The 17,123-nt window shown below is 62.1% G+C and overlaps 2 protein-coding genes across 3 annotated transcripts; one reads left to right on the forward strand and one right to left on the reverse strand.

The window, feature by feature from the left end:
• Nucleotides 1-509: 509 nt before the first annotated feature.
• Nucleotides 510-2,999, reverse strand: LOC149862008 (cardiotrophin-1-like). 2 transcript variants are annotated; one of them, XM_090054815.1, is made up of 3 exons: nucleotides 2,516-2,999; nucleotides 1,585-1,703; nucleotides 510-1,096 (listed from the first exon to the last, which is right to left on the reverse strand). In XM_090054815.1, the coding sequence occupies exons 1-3, from the start codon at nucleotides 2,529-2,531 to the stop codon at nucleotides 656-658; spliced, it is 576 nt and encodes a 191-aa protein (XP_089910941.1). In that variant the 5' UTR covers nucleotides 2,532-2,999; the 3' UTR covers nucleotides 510-655. The 2 variants fall into 2 exon arrangements, with proteins under 2 accessions (XP_089910941.1, XP_089910942.1); XM_090054816.1 differs by lacking the exon at nucleotides 2,516-2,999 and adding an exon at nucleotides 2,081-2,271.
• Nucleotides 3,000-3,439: 440 nt separating this feature from the next.
• ZNF629 (zinc finger protein 629) lies at nucleotides 3,440-16,975 on the forward strand. Its single transcript, XM_090053855.1, has 8 exons — nucleotides 3,440-4,781; nucleotides 7,377-7,503; nucleotides 7,614-7,691; nucleotides 7,811-10,670; nucleotides 10,787-11,080; nucleotides 12,179-12,246; nucleotides 13,144-13,526; nucleotides 13,927-16,975. Exons 1-8 carry the CDS (start codon nucleotides 3,687-3,689, stop codon nucleotides 16,105-16,107), a joined length of 7,086 nt encoding a protein of 2,361 aa, XP_089909981.1. The 5' UTR covers nucleotides 3,440-3,686; the 3' UTR covers nucleotides 16,108-16,975.
• Nucleotides 16,976-17,123: the final 148 nt, after the last annotated feature.

Raw genomic sequence — 17,123 nt, forward strand, 5'->3', positions numbered from 1 at the left:
CAGAGAAAGGAAGCGTTTGTATACAGGGGGAGGCCCAGATGCTTAGGTCCTGGGTTGGGGGGAGTTCCCTTTGTGTGTGCTCTGGATGCCTGGGTTTTGACTGTGTATGTATATGCGTCCCAGATGCCTGGGTTCCTTGTGTGTATGTGTGTGGGTTCCTTGACTGTTGTGGGGGTTGCAGGCAGCGCCCCGCAGTGGGGAGCAATGGGGTACAGCCAGGCACTGGGCACCAGGGCCTTGTCTCCACAGGGAACCGCAGCACCCGAGTTGGGGGTTGCACAGCTGCCCAGGCACGCTGCACTGGAAGCAGGGTAGGTGGCAGGGGCTGGGGGCCCGGATGCCTGGAGTCTCTTCCAGAGGAGAGGGGCCTGGGGGAGTGACAACAGTGGGGCCCAGACGCCTGGGTTCTCAGGGAAGGGGAGGGCAGCTGGCACGGAGCTGAGGGATGCAGGGGCACCCCGGATGCCTGGGTCCCTTTCTCTGCCCCCCCAACAGCCACTGAACCTGAGCTCTTACTAAAATACTTTATTAATTGTAGCTGCAGCAATTAATGGCCCCCCTTGATGAACATCTTGGGCCTGCAACAAACTTGCAGGTCAGTAGTGTCTCCCCCAGATCCCGCCCCTGCCCAGATGCCTGGGTACCCAGGACAGCCTCACAAGGGATAGCGCCGAGCTAGCAGCCCCAGGTCCTCATGGGCACGCCGGGCCCAGTCACGGTGCAGGCGGCAGACCCAGTACCCCCACACCTTTGCGCTGAAGGCATTGGCGGGCAGGCGAGCATCAGGGACCACCCACGGCCCCGGCAATGCCACCCCCAGCTCCACTGCCACGGCCTGGAGGTGCCCGGCCAGGCCCCGGGCCTGCCGGGCACCCACCTCCAGGCCCCGCAGTAGCTCAGTGGCCCCTGGGTTGAGTCGGGCCTGCTGGGCCCGCACAGAGCCCAGGAGTCCAGGCAGGGCGGCATAAGCAGCAGCCAGGCATGGCAGGCATTCGGCGTCCCCTCCTGGGGGCCGGGATGGGGGTAGGGTTGGCAGGCCTGGTGGCGCAGGAGGGTGGAAGCTTGGGGTCCCAAAGGGGTCTCCTTGGTGGTGCACCTAGAAGAGAGGAGATGGAGTTGATTGGGGGGAGGCAGGACACCTGGGTTCCTGTCACCTTTGACCCCTTCACTGGGGGGGCCGCCTGGGTCCCAGGCCTGGGGGCAGGAGGGATCTCCCTCCCCATGCCATCAGTCAGTTCCAAATGCCTCCACCCCACCCCAGGGGATCCCAAGTGTCTGGGTCCCATCCTGGCCTCCGTTAGGGTCCAGAGTGAACTGAGCCAGTCCTGGGATTCCTCCCCTGCACCCCCACCCCAGGGACCCCAGGTGTCCAGGGTATGCACCTCAATCCCCACTTCTCCTACCTATAGGCTCCAGAGTGAACAGGGCAGAGCCTGGGATTTCCTCCAGCATGGGGCAGAGCAATCCCATCACTCTCCCTGGGCAACCAGGGGTCCAGGCAAGCCCCCTCCTACCCCCCCCACGGGGAGCCCAGGCCTCTGGGGCCACCACCCTCGCCCCCCAGGGAACCTGGGCAGCACTCACATAGTCGGCCAGCAGCTGCTCGGAGCTGTGCTGAAGCAGCAGGCTCAGGCTTTCAGCCTGGCCCAGCATCTGGGCCAGGGCTTGCCGTGGGGTGGGCACTGGGGCTGGGGGCTGGTCCACTGCAGAGAGGGGAGGGCACAGCTGGGTCAGGGCGCCCAGCTCTGGGGTGGGCACCAGCCCAGCATAACACCCTGTTAGTGCTTGGATGTGCCCAGCTCTGGGGCAGGAACTGGCCCAGTGTAACGCCCCTCTCCCCCCCACACCACCCTTGTGCTTGGGAACGTCTCGTTCTGTCATGCCATTGTATGGACCCAGGTGTCCGGAACGGGACGCGGAAGGGGGGCCTGCCCAGCCCAGAGAACCCAGGTGTCCTGGCACCTGGCCTGCCCCACCCCCTTTGGGGGCCTGGGCTCCCAGCCACCCCCCACACCCAACCCCCCAGGGAACCCAGGCATCTAGGCCCCTGGAGCTAAGCAGGGATAGACCAAGTCAGTGCCTGGATGGGAGGCCGCTGCGGGCGGGGCTGCAGATGCCTGGGTTCCCTAGTGTGGGGAGCAGGGGGTTTGGGAGCTGGGACATCTGGGTTCTCCTGGCGCCCCCGTGTCCGTCACGCTCTCCTGGGTCAGCCCAGGACGCTCCATGCCTGGCACAGGTTGGCTCGAGAGGCGGATCTTGGATGCCTGGGTTCTCAGGGTGGGGAGTGGGGGCAAGGGGTTCAGTTGCCCCCTGACCCTGCCCCCTTCCATATTACCCCAGGAGTGTGGAAGAGGAACCCAGGCACCTGGGCCTGCCCCTGCTCCCAGCCCCAGACCTGCTCCCCACCCAGGGAAACTGGGTGGGCTGGGCTCCCCCCACACCCCAAGGGACCCAGCCGTCCAGGCTTCCAAACCCCCTGCTCCCCCCACAGGGAACCCAGGCGTCCGGGCCGTACCTGCCAGCACCTCCATGGCTCTGAGCTGTGCCCGAGCTGGGCCACGGGGGCCTTATATGGCCCTGTCCCCCCTTCTCCCCCCCACGGATTCCAGGCGTCTGAGCTCAGGATGCCTGGGTTCCCTGGGGCGGGGGAAGGGGGGGAGCAGGGGGTTCTGAGAGCCCGGACACCCGCGGTTGTTAGGGTGGGGGGTGGGACTAGGGGGTTTGGGAACCCGGACACCTGGGTTCTGTGCGGTGGGGAGAGTCCAGACCCCTGGGATCTAGGCCTGTCCTCAGTTGCCCCCCCAGAGAACCCAAGTATCTGGGCTCCAAAAAGCTCCTGCTTCCCCCCTGAAAACTCAGGTGCCCGGGCTCCTAAACGCCCTACTCCCACTCCCCCATCCCGGAGAACCCTGGTGTTGGGGCTCTCATTCCCCCCTGCTCCCACCCCAGCGGCTGGGCTCCTAAACCCTCTACTCCCCCAGACAGCCCAGGTGTCAGGGCTCCCAGCCTCCCTGCTCCCCCCCAGGGACCCCAGGTGTCGGGGCTCCTAAACCCCCTACGCCCCCCCACACCCACACCCCGGACAACCCAGGTATCAAGGCTCCCAGCCCCCCTGCTCCCCCCCAAGAACCCAAGTGTCGGGGCTCCTAAACCCCTACTCCCCCTACCCCAGACAACCCAGGCATCCAGGCTCCCAAACCCCCCACTCTCCCCCCCCCGAAAACCCTGGCATCTGGGCTCCCTCCTGCTCCCCTCTCTGTGGTGCTCGGCAGAGAACGGGTTAACCCCAGGCTTTCCCTGTTGCAGGAGGAGCTGGGCCAGCAGCCAATGTGCAAGCAGCAGGGGTGGGGCGGGGGGCTGCCATTGGGCAGGCAGGCAGTGCTGCTCACGTCCTGGGTGGGGCTGGGCCCCAAGCCTGCACCCGGTGGGTGTGGGGGGACAAAGGGGCCCGGGCGCCTGGGTTTGGGGCAGGGGGGAGCTGGGTTCCCTGAGGGGGGAGAAGCAGGGCATTCTGGGAGCCTGGACACCTGGGTTTGCCGGCCCTGGGTAACGGCATCCCTCGGGGGTCAAAGGTCACAGTCCCCTGAGTTCTCTCTAACCGCTGCCTCCCCCCTTTGTCCCACAGGCCTCCAGTCTTGGCAGGAGCTGCAAAGGATTCTGGGAAACACCAGGTGGCCAGGGCAGCCATGGCAATGCGGACGACGGGGCTGGTTGCCGCGGCGACCCCACAGACTCGGCCCCAGCGCTGGGAGGTGCGGAGCCACCAGGTCCTGCCTGGGCCGGGTGCCACAAAGGATTGTGGGACAGCAGCGGCCATCTTGGCAATGGGTACAGGGATGGCAGTCATCACGGACATGGGCACCAACAGGAGCGGCAAGGCAGCAGGTGCAGGGAAGGCGGTTGTCTTCAACACCATGGGCCAGAAGGCAGCCATCTTGGGACGGGGTGGGGCAGCCATCTTGGCGCCAGGCCCAGCACCCATGTTGAAGGCCACAGAGGTGGCCAAGCCAAGGGCCCCGACAGTGGCCATCTTCGGGAAGGCCAAGCCAGCCAATCTGGGGGCCAATACAACGGCCATCTTGGACACAGATGTGGCAGCCATTTTGGAAGTGGCCAAAGCAGGTGGGCGCTCAGTGGCAGCCATCTTGGATACCGCCCAAGCCGCCACCCTGATGGTCCAGAAGGCGGCCATTTTGGAAACGGCCCACCTGAGGGCCAACAAGGCGGCCATGTTGGAAGAGGACAAGGCTGCCACATCAGTGGCAGGCCAGGCGGCCATCTTAAATATGAACCCAGACACTAACCTGAGGGCCAACAAGGCAACCATATTAGAAGCAGACAGGGCACCTACACCAGGCGTGAATACAGATCAATCAGCCACCCCACGGGTGGCCATTTTGGAAACAGACATGGCAGGCGCCTCAGCGGTGAAAATGGCAGCCATCTTGGGAGGGGGCCAGGCAGCCCTGTTGGAAAGGGATGAAGCAGCCATGTTGGAGACCTGGCGCCAGCGTTTCCGGGGCTTCCGCTACGAGGAGGCCCGGGGCCCACGGGAGGCCTGTGCCCGCCTGCGACAACTCTTCCACCATTGGCTGGCACCTGAGCAGAGGCCCCGGGAGCAGGTGGTGGAGCTGCTGGTGCTGGAGCAGTTCCTGGCCATCCTGCCTGTGGAGACACAACGGTGGGTGCGGGCGCGTGGGCCCTGGACCTGCACCCAAGCAGTAGCCTGGGCTGAGGCCTTCGAGCAGGGGTGGCCAGACGCCAGGACCCAGGGCCCTGAGGTGAGAGCTGGTGTCCCCGGGTGGTCACCCGTGGTGCCTGTGTGGCCTGGACAGTATGGCAGTGGCCATCTTGACATCCTCCCCATTGGAGGTGGCTCTCTTAACCCCCACAGTTGCCGGTGGCAATCTTGGCTTTCTTCTGGTCATCAGAGGCCATCTTGGCTTCCCTCTGGTCATCACCAATAACCATCTTGGTTGGTGGCGGCCATCTCAGAGTCCCCCCACACTCCTGGTTGCTGGGGTCCATCTAGGCAGCAGCCATCTTGGAACCCCCCTTGCCATTGGTGGTGGCCATCTTGGTTTTCCTGTGATTGGATGTGGCCATCTTAGCCCCACCCCCAACTTGAAGCCAGCCATCTTGACTCACTGGTGGGTGGTGGCCATCTTGGCCTCCCTGTGGTAGGCTGCGGCCACATTAGCACCACCCTCAACTTGTAGGTGGCCAACTTGACCCCCATCCTTGTTGGAAGCGGCCATCTTGGCCCCTCCAAACTTAGGGGCAGCCCTCATGTTCCCCCATGTGGTGACGGCCATCTTGGCCCCCCCTCATGGTTGGAGGAAGCCATCTTGGCCCCTCCTGGTTGCAGTTGGCCATCTTGGCCTGCGCCAGTTGGTCATGGCAGCCATCTTGGCCTACACTATGGTTGGTGGCAGCCATCTTGGCCCTCCCCAGCTGGCCAGACTCATGGTCCACATGGTCCTTTTTCTCTTGGATTTGAAACCCATCTCCTGCTTGTTGCGGTGGCTGCCCCAGGTCCTGCTTCAGGGGGTTTCATCGGGGTTTGGCTTCTCTTGAGTTCTTGCTATATATTTAGTTTAATATTTTGTAGGGGTTGTGGTGGGGGGTTGGCTTTTGGGGGCGAGTTTGGGTGCACGGGGATCTTACTCCACCTTTATTTTCATGCTTTGGAGGGTTTGGGGGTTTCTTGATTCTTGGAGGGATTTGGGGTTCATGGGAGGGCTTAATTGCCATGTTTCTGGTGGTTGGGGGGTTATTTGGGGTTTTAGGGGGTTGGGTTTCCCTGGCATCCTCCTGGGTCTTTATTTCAGTGTTTTGGATGTTTACAAGGATTTTATTTTGGTTCCGTTGAGTTCAGGCAGGTAAGTTTCTGTTGGAATGTTTTTGGGGTTTATGGGCTTTGAGTTGGGTTTTGGGTTTTTTTTTCTGCTTTTGTCAGATTCTTGCTGGTTTTCATTTTAATGTTTTGTGGGTTTTTTATTGGTTTGGGGTTTTTCTGCTTTCATTGGGTTCTTGTGTGTTTTGGTTTTAGTGTTTTGTGGGATTTGTAATGGGTTTGGGGGCATTTTTCTGCTTCTGTTGGGTTCTTCCTGGGTTTTCCCTGGGTTAATTGGAATTTGGAGATGTATTTCATTGGGTTGTTTCTATTTTTTGTTTGGATGTTTTGGTGGGTTCATTGGTTTCATATTTGGATTTTGAGAGGGCTTTGTTGGTTCCTGCAGTTTTCTTGCAAAGTTTCTGGGTGGTTGTGGGCTTTTGATGTTGTATTTTGTGAGCCTTGGGGTTCATCAGGGGCTAATGGTGGGCTGGGGTTTTTGGTGGTTTTCTGGGTGGTGTTTTTAGGTTTTCTCCTCTTCTTCCTGGTGGTTTTCTGGGCTTTGTGGCCTTTTCTTTTCTGTTTTCTTTTGTCTCTTCTTTTTTTCTCCTTCTTCTTTCATTGTCTTTCCTTCCTTTTCCTTTCCTTTTTTTTCTTTTATATTTTCTCCTTTTCTTTTTTTCCCCTTTCCTTTTCATTTTCCTTCCCTTTTTTCTTTTTGTTTCTTTTCATTTTCTTTTGCTTTCTTTTCTTTTCTTTCATTGGTAAAATATATGTGTGTATGTGGGTGTGCATATGGTGCTAGTACCCAGTAACCCACGAAAGCCAAGATCTTCCTGGTCTCCCGAGACTGACAGCTGCCAGTGAACACACACACACACACAAACACAAAGCTATATAGCACATAGAGAATATATATATATGTATGTACAGACATAATTTATACACACACATATTCGTATACAATTACATAGATATCTGTAGATACAGAGAAATATATATATAAGAATACACACACAAAAAATATAGGATATATAGATATATATCAATGCCCCTAGGTGCAGACATCTGTATCTCATCATTCATGTTTTCCTAGTTCTTTCCCATTTCACACCCTCCCTTTGAGGCCCACGTAGGGAATCCCAGAGAAGTCTGTTGTGGTCCCAGGACCTGGGGGGAATCGGTTCTTTCCCATTTTGTTTTGCTCCCATCCCACGTTCCCACTTTCAGCCATTTCCACCCCACAAACCTGGCTCCAAAGTCATCCGTTTCTGTCATTTATGTCCCATTTCTTTCCTAATAGATGAAGACTGGGGTGGGAACCGCTGGGATTTCCCACAATGCATCGGGCACCAGGAGCCCCTTCCCAGCATGCACTTGAGGCAGGTTGGAAAGTCTCCGGGGCATCCTACCATGCTGTAAACCAGGAGGGGAGGTCTGGGGGAACGGCTGGGATTCCACCCTCAGTGCCCTGGGGCAGGAGTTTGGATGGGGGGGCACCCCCAGCCTGGTGCTGAGCAGTGCCCCCTGGTGGTCGCAGACAGTGGTGTCGTTTGAGGACGTGGCTGTGCGCTTCTCCCCAGAGGAGTGGCACCTCCTGGACGATGGGCAGCGGCAGCTCTACCGGGACGTCTTGCGGGAGAACTACAGCCATGTGCGGTCACTGGGTAAGGAGGAGGCAGTCCTGCCCCCGCATTTCCTGTCCCATCCCCCCACTTCCTGTCCTGTCTGTCCCACCCACCCATTTCCTGTGTCTCTGTTCCATACCACCGTACAGGGTTCCCTGTCCCCGACTTGGCTGTCATCTTCCGGATGGAGCGAGGTGAGGAGCCATGGCCCCCAGCCCCCCCAGCAGGTGAGTAGCTGTGGGGGCAAGGCCAGCCCCCACCTTCCCCCCCCTGAGCTGGGCCATCGAATCTGATTCGGATCTGCCTCCAATTAGGAGACTTCCCTCTACTCCCCTCTGATTCACAGGTACCAAGAGTGACGACCAAGAGGAGGAGGGAGCCATGACTCCAAGACCTCTGGCATCCCAGAATCCTCCACCAGTGGTGGAGTCCTGTAGAATCCTCCTATCCCAGCACCCGGCACACCTGCACCACCCCCCGACGTGCCCCAGTTGCGGCAAAACCTTCTGGCACCGTGATAGCTCTTCCCGCAGTGCCTGGTGCCCCAGGACCCCTGCCCCAGCAGCACCCAAAGCCACCGGGAGTCCCCACCTGGCCTGCCGGGGCTGGATGCGGTGCAATGGCTGCTGCCGGGGCCTTGTGGGCGTGCACCTGTGTCGCCGTGGTGGGGGCTCCCAAGGGAAGCCAGCCGAGAATGATGCACACATGAGACATGAGCACCACAAGGACCCAGACCTAAGCTCAGTGCTCAACAGTGGGCACAAGGCAGGGGGCGACATTCGGGACCCCGCTGGCCGCCTGGGCATCAGATTGAGTGCCCTGGAGGCTGTTAGCTGCGGGCCAGGTGAAGGAGAGATGGTAGAGGGTCCTGGCATGGCCGGGCCCACCAGAGAGGGCATGCTAGAGGGCAGAGGCCTCACTATGGAAGAAACAAGGGCCCAAACACCAGCCATGCCCCGGCGCTTCCAGTGCGGGGAGTGTGGGAAGAGCTTCGTGCACGGGTCCAGCCTGTCGCGGCACCGGCGGCGGCACGCCCGGGACCCCGCCTACCCATGCCGGGACTGCCGGCTGGCCTTCCCCACGCCTGGACGGCTCCAGCAGCACCGGCGTGGCCACCTCCGGGCCACTGTCCCCCACCAGTGCCCCGAGTGTGGGAAGCGCTTCGGCTACCGCTCCAAGCTGGCCCGGCACCAGCGAACACACACGGGCGAGCGACCCTACCGCTGTGGGGACTGCGGCAAGGCCTTTGCTGATGCCTCCACCTGCCTGCGGCATCGACGCGCCCACCCTGGCAGCCCCCGGGCCCTGGCCCCGCAGTGGGAGGTCACTGGGGCTGGGGTCAACCTGTGCAAGGAGAGTGCCGAGCTCCCCTTGGTTATGGAAGCCAACAACGTTGAGGAGTTGGGCAGTGGAGAGGACAGCCAGAAGGGCATCACAGGGCTGTCAGGCAGGCAAGGGCTCATCCCATTGGTTGTGGAAGTCAATGGTAGTGAGCAGCTGGCCAATGGGGAGGAGAGCCAGAAGACCATCATGGGGCTGTCGCCCAGACAGAGAGTCCTCCCATTGGTCATGAAAGTTGATGGAATTGAGAGGGCAGCCAATGGGGACAAGAGTCCAAAGGGCATCATAGAACTATCAGCCAGGCAAGGACTCATCCCATTGGCAATGGAAGCGAATGGCATTGAGGCATTGGCCAACAAGGATGGCACCCAGGAGGGCAAAGCAGAGCCCAGCCTCATGTGCAGCCTCTCCCCAAGCAGGATGGACCCCCCGCCCTTGGCCATGGAGCGCTCAGCCAACGAGATCCCAGCATTTCCCACCACATGGGACCTTCATGAGGTCACAGCGGGGCCCAGGCCTGGAGAAGACATGTCCACCCGGGAGGGCTTCCAGTGGCCAGGGAGACCTGTGGCAACCCACGAGGATGTGGAAGGTGTGTCTGCTACCGCGGGCACCTGGGAGGACAAAAGCATCTACCTCAGGCCAGGTGAGGAGGCCACCGGCGGCCATGACCCAGGAGGCCCGGGTCTCTCCCCAGCACCCCCCAAACGCTTCCGATGTGGGGAGTGTGGGAAGAGCTTTGTGCACGGGTCCAGTCTGTCGCGGCACCGGCGGCGGCACGCCCGGGACCCTGCCTACACATGCCGGGACTGCCGGCTGGCCTTCCCCACTCCTGGGCGGCTCCAGCAGCACCGGCACGGCCATCTCCGGGCCACTGTCCCCCACCAGTGCCCCGAGTGTGGGAAGCGCTTTGGCTACCGCTCCAAGCTGGCCCGGCACCAGCGAACGCACACAGGCGAGCGCCCCTACCGCTGTGGGGACTGCGGCAAGGCCTTTGCTGATGCCTCCACCTGCCTGCGGCACCGGCGTGCCCACCCTGGCAGCCCCCAGGCCCAGTCCTCACTGGGGGTTGACCTGTGCAAGGAAGATGCTGAGTTCCCATTGGTCATGGAAGTGAACAGCGTTGAGGAGTTGGCCAATGGAGAGGACAGCCAGAAGGGCATCATGGGGCTGTTGGACAGGCAAGGGCTCATCCCATTGGTCATGGAAGTCAGCGGTGGTGAGCAGTTGGCTAGTGGGGAAGAGAGTCAGAAGAGCATCGTGGGGGTGTTGGACAGGCAGGGATTCCTCCCAGGCATCATGGAAGTCAATGGCATTAAGCGGCTGGCCAACGGCACTGAGCAGTTGTGGAGCCAGGAGGATGTCTTGGGGCTGTCGGCCAGGCCTGGGCTCCTCCCACTGGTCGTTAAAGTCACTGGCATCGAGGACTTGGCCAACAGGAAGTCCAGCCCTGTAGATGACCTGGCCACCGGCACGGTAGACATCATAACTATCAATGGCTTGACGAACAGTAAGGCTGTCTCTGCCACCAATGGGGAAGACTTGCACACTACAGAGCTCCTCCAAGAGCCAGTCCAGAGCCTCAGTCCCACCCCATGGGCCCCTCTCCCCACCCCCAGGCCCCTCCCACCCGTGGTCTCCAAGCGCTACCGTTGCAAGGACTGTGGGAAAACCTTCATCCACAGCTCCAGCCTGTCGCGGCACCGTCGGCGGCATGCCCGGGACCAGCCCTACCCATGCCGCGACTGCTGGTTGGGCTTCTCCACCCTGGGCCGGCTCCAGCAGCACCAGCGCGCTGGCTGCAGGGATGTCACCTACCCTTGCCCGGGGGACACCCGTGACCTCCTCCACCCCCCAGAGCTGCCGCAGCTCCTCTTTTGATTGGCCAGCTGCCACTGGATCCTGCCCTCCCCCACCACGAGGGGATCTCTTCTGCCACTGCCTTGGGCGCCTGTCTGCTCGACGCCTCGTGACCCTTTGTTCTGCCTCCTGCCAGGCTGGGATCCCACTTCTCCAGAGCACCATCTTGCAGCACATGCGGGCGCCCTTTCCACAATCACCCCCCGGTCTGGGGGATGATGGGTACCGGGTGGAGTCTCCCCTGTTCTCCGAGGCCTCGTCCCCTGCCGGTATGGACATGCTTCAGATCTTGGCCTTCAGCCTTGTTGGAGGAGGAGGACAGCAGGCCGGGGGGGTTGTGTCCCGGCCTGACAGTGACCTCTATGACCCGACTGTCACAGCCCAAGCCAGGCTCAGGATTGGTGTGGCCTCAGAGGTGGGCAATAAACCCTCTGCTTTTTCTAGTCCTGGCGTCCCTCGCTGCCTGCCTCTGGTGATGGGGAGCCGAGGGAGGATCCCTGGGTTCCCGGGGAGGCTGCCTGGGACCCCTCCCAGCGCGTGGCGGGAGCCGCGGTCCGGTGGGTGCCGGGCGGACGCGAGTCCCGGGGCCGGGGGCGCCGTGCGGGGCCGGGCGCTGGGACCTGGGTCGCGGGGCTCGCTGATTAGACGTCGCCCTCGGGCTCGGACCTGGGGTTGGGAAGGGTGTGGGGGCAGGGGCTGGCTGGCCGTGGGTCCGCGGCGGGCTGGAGGCCTCGGGGTGGCAGGGAGCGCGGGCGGGGCCGGCTTCACGTGGGGCCGGCGGCAGGAGAAGGTGGAGCCGAAAGATCCCAGAAGCCCCCACGGCCCAAGAGAGACTCCAGCGCACAGGGAGGGGGCGGGGCCACGTCGTGCTCCTCCCCCGAGGTTACGGCAAGCCTTGGTATGAGGCGGGGTGGGAGGGCTAGAGCCGCAAAGCGTGCTGGGACGTGTAGTCCTGGGGGGAGAAGGATTTCCCCCCCGCCAGTGCCCCGAGAGGAGCGGGGGCGGAGCCAGCTCAGGCCGCACCGTCGAGGGTGGCGGGGAAGAACTGCGGCGTCCGAGCATGGGGCTAAAGAGTTAAGGAGCATAGAGTTGCGGGGGCACAGGGGCGCGGGAAGTGACGTCAGCGAGGGAGGGGGAGGGCTCCGGCCGGGCCCCTCCCTCCCGGCCCCAGTCACCCTCGACCCGGCCCGGCCCGGTGAGTAGTGGGGTGCGGTGGGCAGGGACCTCGGCTCCTAATCCCCTGCTTCCCCTCCCCCCAGGGGACCCCGGCGTCCGGGCTCCCAAACCCCCTGGCCCACCTCAGAGGTCCGGGCTCCCCGTCCGGGACACAAGGGCCGTGCAGCTAAGCAGGAATAGACCAAGTCGGGGCCTGGAGGGGAGACCCGGACGCCCGCGTTCCCGCGGGGGCACCCGGGCTGTCTGGGGTGGGAGCAGGGGGTTTGGGAGCGCGGACGTGCGGGGGTGGGACGGGGAGGTCCTCTTTCCCGGTGGTCACGCTCCATTCACCCTCCAGGTTCTCCAGTCCCGCCCCCACTGCCAGCATGGAGCCAGGGGACAAGGACGCCCGAGACCCCGGCACAGGTAAGGGGTGGAGGGGCTGTGGCCAGATGCCTGGGTCCTGCCTGCTCTGTCCGCCTGTGTGTGCCTCTGTCCCTGTGTCCGTCCACCTCCGCCTGCCTCCCGAGCCCTCTGTCTGTCTGCGCACCCGCCTGCTCCACAGCCATCTCTGTTGCTCTGTGTCCATCCATCAGGCATCCCCCCGTCTACAACGTGTCTGTCTCTGCCTGTGCGTTCCTCTGTCCGCATCTGTGTATCTCTCTCCCTCTGCATCTGTCTGTCTGGCCCTCTCTGGGTGTCCGTCTATTCAGTGTCACTCTGTCTTGATGTATCTGTCCATCCGTCTGTCTCCATCTCCCTTCACAACACATTCGTCTGTCTCTCTGTATCTGTCTTCCTCCACCTATTCCACACCTGCAGGTGTATCCACACTTACTGCGCATTAATTTTGGTAACCGAGAACAACCGTGCAGTGCAGGCGTGCAACCACACATGCATGCCTGTACTGCACAGGAACTGGGGTGACTTACACCAACGTGGGCATCAATTTGAACCCTGCATCGTACAGGAATCAAGCTGACACTCGATTTGTTACTGCACAATAACAGACGTATACACACCTTACTGTGCAGTAAGTAGTGTGTGTGGACTGATGTGGGACTAAGTTGAGTCCCGTGCCGGTCCAGACACAGCGTTAACGCGCTTTAACACCTGCACATGTACACGCCAACTTATTCCTGCTTACTCTGCAGCAATTTGCTGTTCTGTAACTAACCGCAGCACTTTACTCCACAGTAAATACACATGTAGATACTCCCTGTCTGTCTGTCTCTGTGTGTATCTGTCTATAAGATGTTCCTCTGTCTGTCTGTCCTTGTCTCTCTCTTTCTCTCTCCCTGATTCTGCTTGTCTCCCTCGCAGAGCCATGGCCTGCAGTGGCTGCCCCCACCCCCCCTGCCCTGGGTACTGGGTCTCGGCGGGGCCCAGGCGAGCGCCCTTTCGCGTGTGGGGACTGCGGCAAGGCCTTTGGGCAGTGGTCGAAGTTGCAGCGGCACCGGCGGGTGCACACGGGCGAGCGGCCCAACACCTGCCCTGACTGTGGCAAGGGCTTCACGCAGAGCTCACACCTTGTCCAGCACCGGCGCACACACACGGGCGAGAAGCCATATCGCTGTGCCCATTGCGCCAAGGCCTTCAGCTGGAGCTCCAACCTGGCCCAGCACCTGCGCACCCACACCGGTGAGAAGCCCTACCAGTGCCGTGACTGCGGCAAGGCCTTCAGCCAGAGCACCAACCTCATCAAGGTAGGGCTGGGCCTGGGGGACCCAGGCATCCGGGCTTTTGACCCCCCACCTCTTCCAGGTGAGCTGGGCTGTGCCCAGAGAACCCGGGTGTCCAGGCTCCCAAACCGCCAGCCTTTCCCGGAGAGTGTGGGTCACATCAATAGGACCCAGCACTGAGGTTATCTGCAGGGGGAGCACTGGGGCTTGGAGTCTGGATGCCTGGGTTCTCTGGGGTGGGAGTGGGGGTGAGACCAGTGGTGTTAGGAGCCCAGATGTCTGGGTTCTCTACGGTGGGGGTTGGGAGCAGGGGGCTGGGAGCCTGGACCCCTGGGTTCTCTAGGGGGCAGGGGGGCAGGAGTAGGGGCGCTGGGAGCCTGGATTCTCTACCTGAACACCTTCCCCATCTTTCCCCCCACACCAGCACCAGCGGTCGCACACGGGTGAGAAGCCATACCGCTGTGCCGCCTGCCCCAAGAGCTTCTACCGCAGCTCAGACCTGCTGCAGCACCAGGCCACGCACTCAGGCGAGCGGCCCTTTAAGTGCCCGACCTGCGGCAAGGGCTTTACACAGAGTGCTAATCTGGTGAAGCACCGGAAGATCCACGCTGGCGAGAAGCCCTTCCGCTGTGGTGACTGCGGCAAGACCTTCATCCAGAGCTCAGAGCTTATCCAGCACCAGCGCACACACACGGGTGAAAAGCCGTATGAGTGCCCTACGTGCCGCAAGTCCTTTGGGCACAGCGCCACGCTGGTCAAGCACCAGCGCCTGCACATGGGCGTGGAGCCCTACCAGTGCCCCACCTGCCGCAAGACCTTTGGGCTCAGCTCAGCACTGGCCCGGCACCAGCGCAGCCACACAGAGGCCCGGCCCCACGCCTGTGCTGAATGCGGACAGAGCTTTAGCCTGGCCTCCAACCTCACCCTGCACCTCCGCATCCACCGCGGGGAGAAACCATACCGCTGTGGGGACTGCGGCAAGGCCTTTGGCATGAGCTCCACCCTCATCCGGCACCAGCGCATCCACACGGGGGAGAAGCCCTACCAGTGCCCCGACTGCGGGAAGAGCTTTGTGCGCAGCTCCCACCTGGTCCAGCACCGCCGCACGCACACAGGCGAGAAACCGTACCGGTGCCGTGAGTGCGGCAAGCGCTTCTCCCAGAGCTCCAACCTCATCACCCATGAGCGTATCCACATGGAGGAGCGGCCCCACGTCTGCCGGTCCTGTGGCGACCGTTTTGCCCGGCCTGAGGAGCTGCGCCGGCACCGCCGTGGGCAGCATGGCGAGGCAGTGGAGGAGGAAGATGATGAGGCACCAGCTGGGCTCATCTGTGGCGGGTGTGGGCAGAGCTTTGGGGACCAGGTGGCGTTGACACGGCACCTGGATACCCACCAGGATTGCCGGGAGAGGCCGGGGCCTGATCGGAACCAGGAGATCCTACCTGGGGCTGCCCAGGGATTGGGGGAAATCCAGGAGATCCTACCTGGCGATGCTGTAGAGTCCAGCCAGATCCAAACGGGAGGTCCCTGTGTGGTCAGTGAGGTCCAGAAGGTCCAATCAAGGGGTCCCCGGAGGTCACGGGAAGGCCATGACCTCCAGCCCAGTGACAGAGAGAGCGGTGGAGACCACTCAACGTTGACGCAACATTTGGACATTCATGAGTCTTGCCAGGCCACACCAGGTCCCCAGTCAGAAAGTCCATTGGGGTCCAGCCAGGCCCAATCAGCTAGTCCCTTGGGGCCTGACCAAGCCCCAAAGATCCAGTCCAGTCTCATTTGCGATGCATGCGGGGAGACCTTTGGAGACCGCTCAATGTTGACACAACATCTGGATGCTCCCAAGTCTTGCCCCTTGGAGAGGAGGCAAGCAGGGGCTCCTGTGGCATCTGGAGAAGCCTGGCAGGCCCAGCTAGGAAGCCCGTCAAGCCCTGACCAATGTGGTCTCATCTGCGATGGATGTGGGGAAAGCTTTGGAGACCGATTGACAGCACCAGTGTCATGCTGGCCGCCCATGATTGTAGGATCCCCAGTGCCCAGTGAGGTCAAGGACCAGAGGAGCCAGCCCCAGGAGCTCTTAGAGGAGACGTTTGCAGACCTCTTGCCGCCGCCCCCACGCCGAGAGCCCAGGGGGACCCCTGTGCCATGTCCCGGGTGTGGGGAGCTGTGCCAGGATGCGACGGATCTGGCGCGCCACCACATTGGCCATATGCGTGAGAAGCTCTTCGCCTGCCCTGACTGCTCCCGGACCTTCGGGGACATTGCAGCACTGACTCAGCACCAGCGTGACCACATCCGCGAACGGCTTGGTAGCAGTGGTGCACAGCGGGAGCCTCCCAAGATGGCTTCCCGCCCTGCCAAGATGGCCGCCCTCCGGCGCCGTGAGAGCTTTCCAGGTCACGACCCTTGCCTCGCCATTTCAACTGCCTTTGGGGACCAGGCGGGCAAGGACGACCGAGGGGAACCAGCTCCAGAGCCCCGTGCCCGGCTCGGGGGCCAGGGGGTGGGGGTGGGAGAGTCCCCGCGGGCCAACACAATGCAGAAGCGCCCCCGGGAGGCCTCCATGCTGCTACGGCACTTGAGGAACCACATAGGGGATGGGCCATGAGGGCACTGGGGGGTGGGACTGAAGGGGTTGTTCCCCGCCATAGGGCAGAGGGTGGGTAGCTAGAGTGGGGGGGTGGGAAGTAGGCCAGGGTGGGGTAAGTAGAGGCAGGTGTGGGGGGGACAGGGCTGGGAGGGTAGAGACATCTGCACGGTGCCAGGTGCTCCTTTTGCCTCTATCCCCATCCACCGCCAGAGCTTGGAGCAAAGCCACCACTCTGGAGAGAGGATGGCGGGGAGGTCCCGCCCCCTCAGCCTGCAGGGAGTGAGGCCGCCCCTTTTGGGCCAGAGGGCAGGACTGTGGCCCCCTTGGGTTGACTCTTCCACACTGCACTGTGCCTGACTTGCCGCTGCCTTGTGCTTCAGAGATGTGGCCCCATGCCTGCTCCGAGGCTGGAGCAGGGGTTACGGTTACTGGCAAAGGGCTGGGCCGGGGCATCCAGAGGTCTTTGTTACCATGGAAGCAGGTTGCCGTGGAGGAGCTGGGGGGGGGGGGTGAGACATGGCGGGGGTTGACTTGGGGGGAGAATGAAGGTGGTGGGGTCAATGGCAACCTGGTGCAGTCAACACCAAGCCCATGGGGGCAACAGCAATCTATTGGGGCCAATGATAACGAGCCAGGGGGGGCGATGGCAGCCCTGTGGGATCAGTGGCCATCCAATAGGTCACCAGCCCCCAGTGCTGAGGTCATCGAGCCAAGGACCTGTGTCCTTTGACCTCCATGCGAGCTCCCGCAGAGCCTCTCCAGGAGCACGACGGGGGCGGGCATCACCGCTATTGGCAACCGACCCGGCCCAGGCCGGGAGGTCGCGTGCGGGGGCTCCGGCGGGCGTCGCTGTCTTGTTTCCTCATTAAAATCCTCGTTGACGGCAGAGTGGCGGTGCCTCCTTGACGGCGTCGTCGGGGCAAGGGAGGCTGGGCGCCAACCCGCTGGGGGCGCGGTGACATGATGCGGGAGGGACCGGGGCGAGGACCCCAGGCGTCGCGGGGATTCCCCGAGGGTGGCAGGCAGGTGGCGGC

Source organism: Crocodylus siamensis, chromosome 6 (genome assembly GCF_052110815.1).
Source record: "Crocodylus siamensis isolate JL-2025a chromosome 6, ASM5211081v1, whole genome shotgun sequence".
In the NCBI taxonomy this organism is placed as follows: domain Eukaryota; kingdom Metazoa; phylum Chordata; order Crocodylia; family Crocodylidae; genus Crocodylus; species Crocodylus siamensis.

Coding starts and splice junctions, on each gene's coding strand:
- LOC149862008 (XM_090054815.1), bottom strand. Junction 1,097..1,584: donor AGCAGCTGCTGGCCGACTAT/GTGAGTGCTGCC, acceptor CCTCTCTTCTAG/GTGCACCACCAAGGAGACCC.
- ZNF629 (XM_090053855.1), top strand. CDS start 3,687: ATGGCAATGCGGACGACGGGGCTGGTTGCCGCGGCGACCCCACAGACT. Junction 7,504..7,613: donor CAGCCATGTGCGGTCACTGG/GTAAGGAGGAGG, acceptor ACCACCGTACAG/GGTTCCCTGTCCCCGACTTG. Junction 12,247..13,143: donor CGCCCGAGACCCCGGCACAG/GTAAGGGGTGGA, acceptor TCTCCCTCGCAG/AGCCATGGCCTGCAGTGGCT.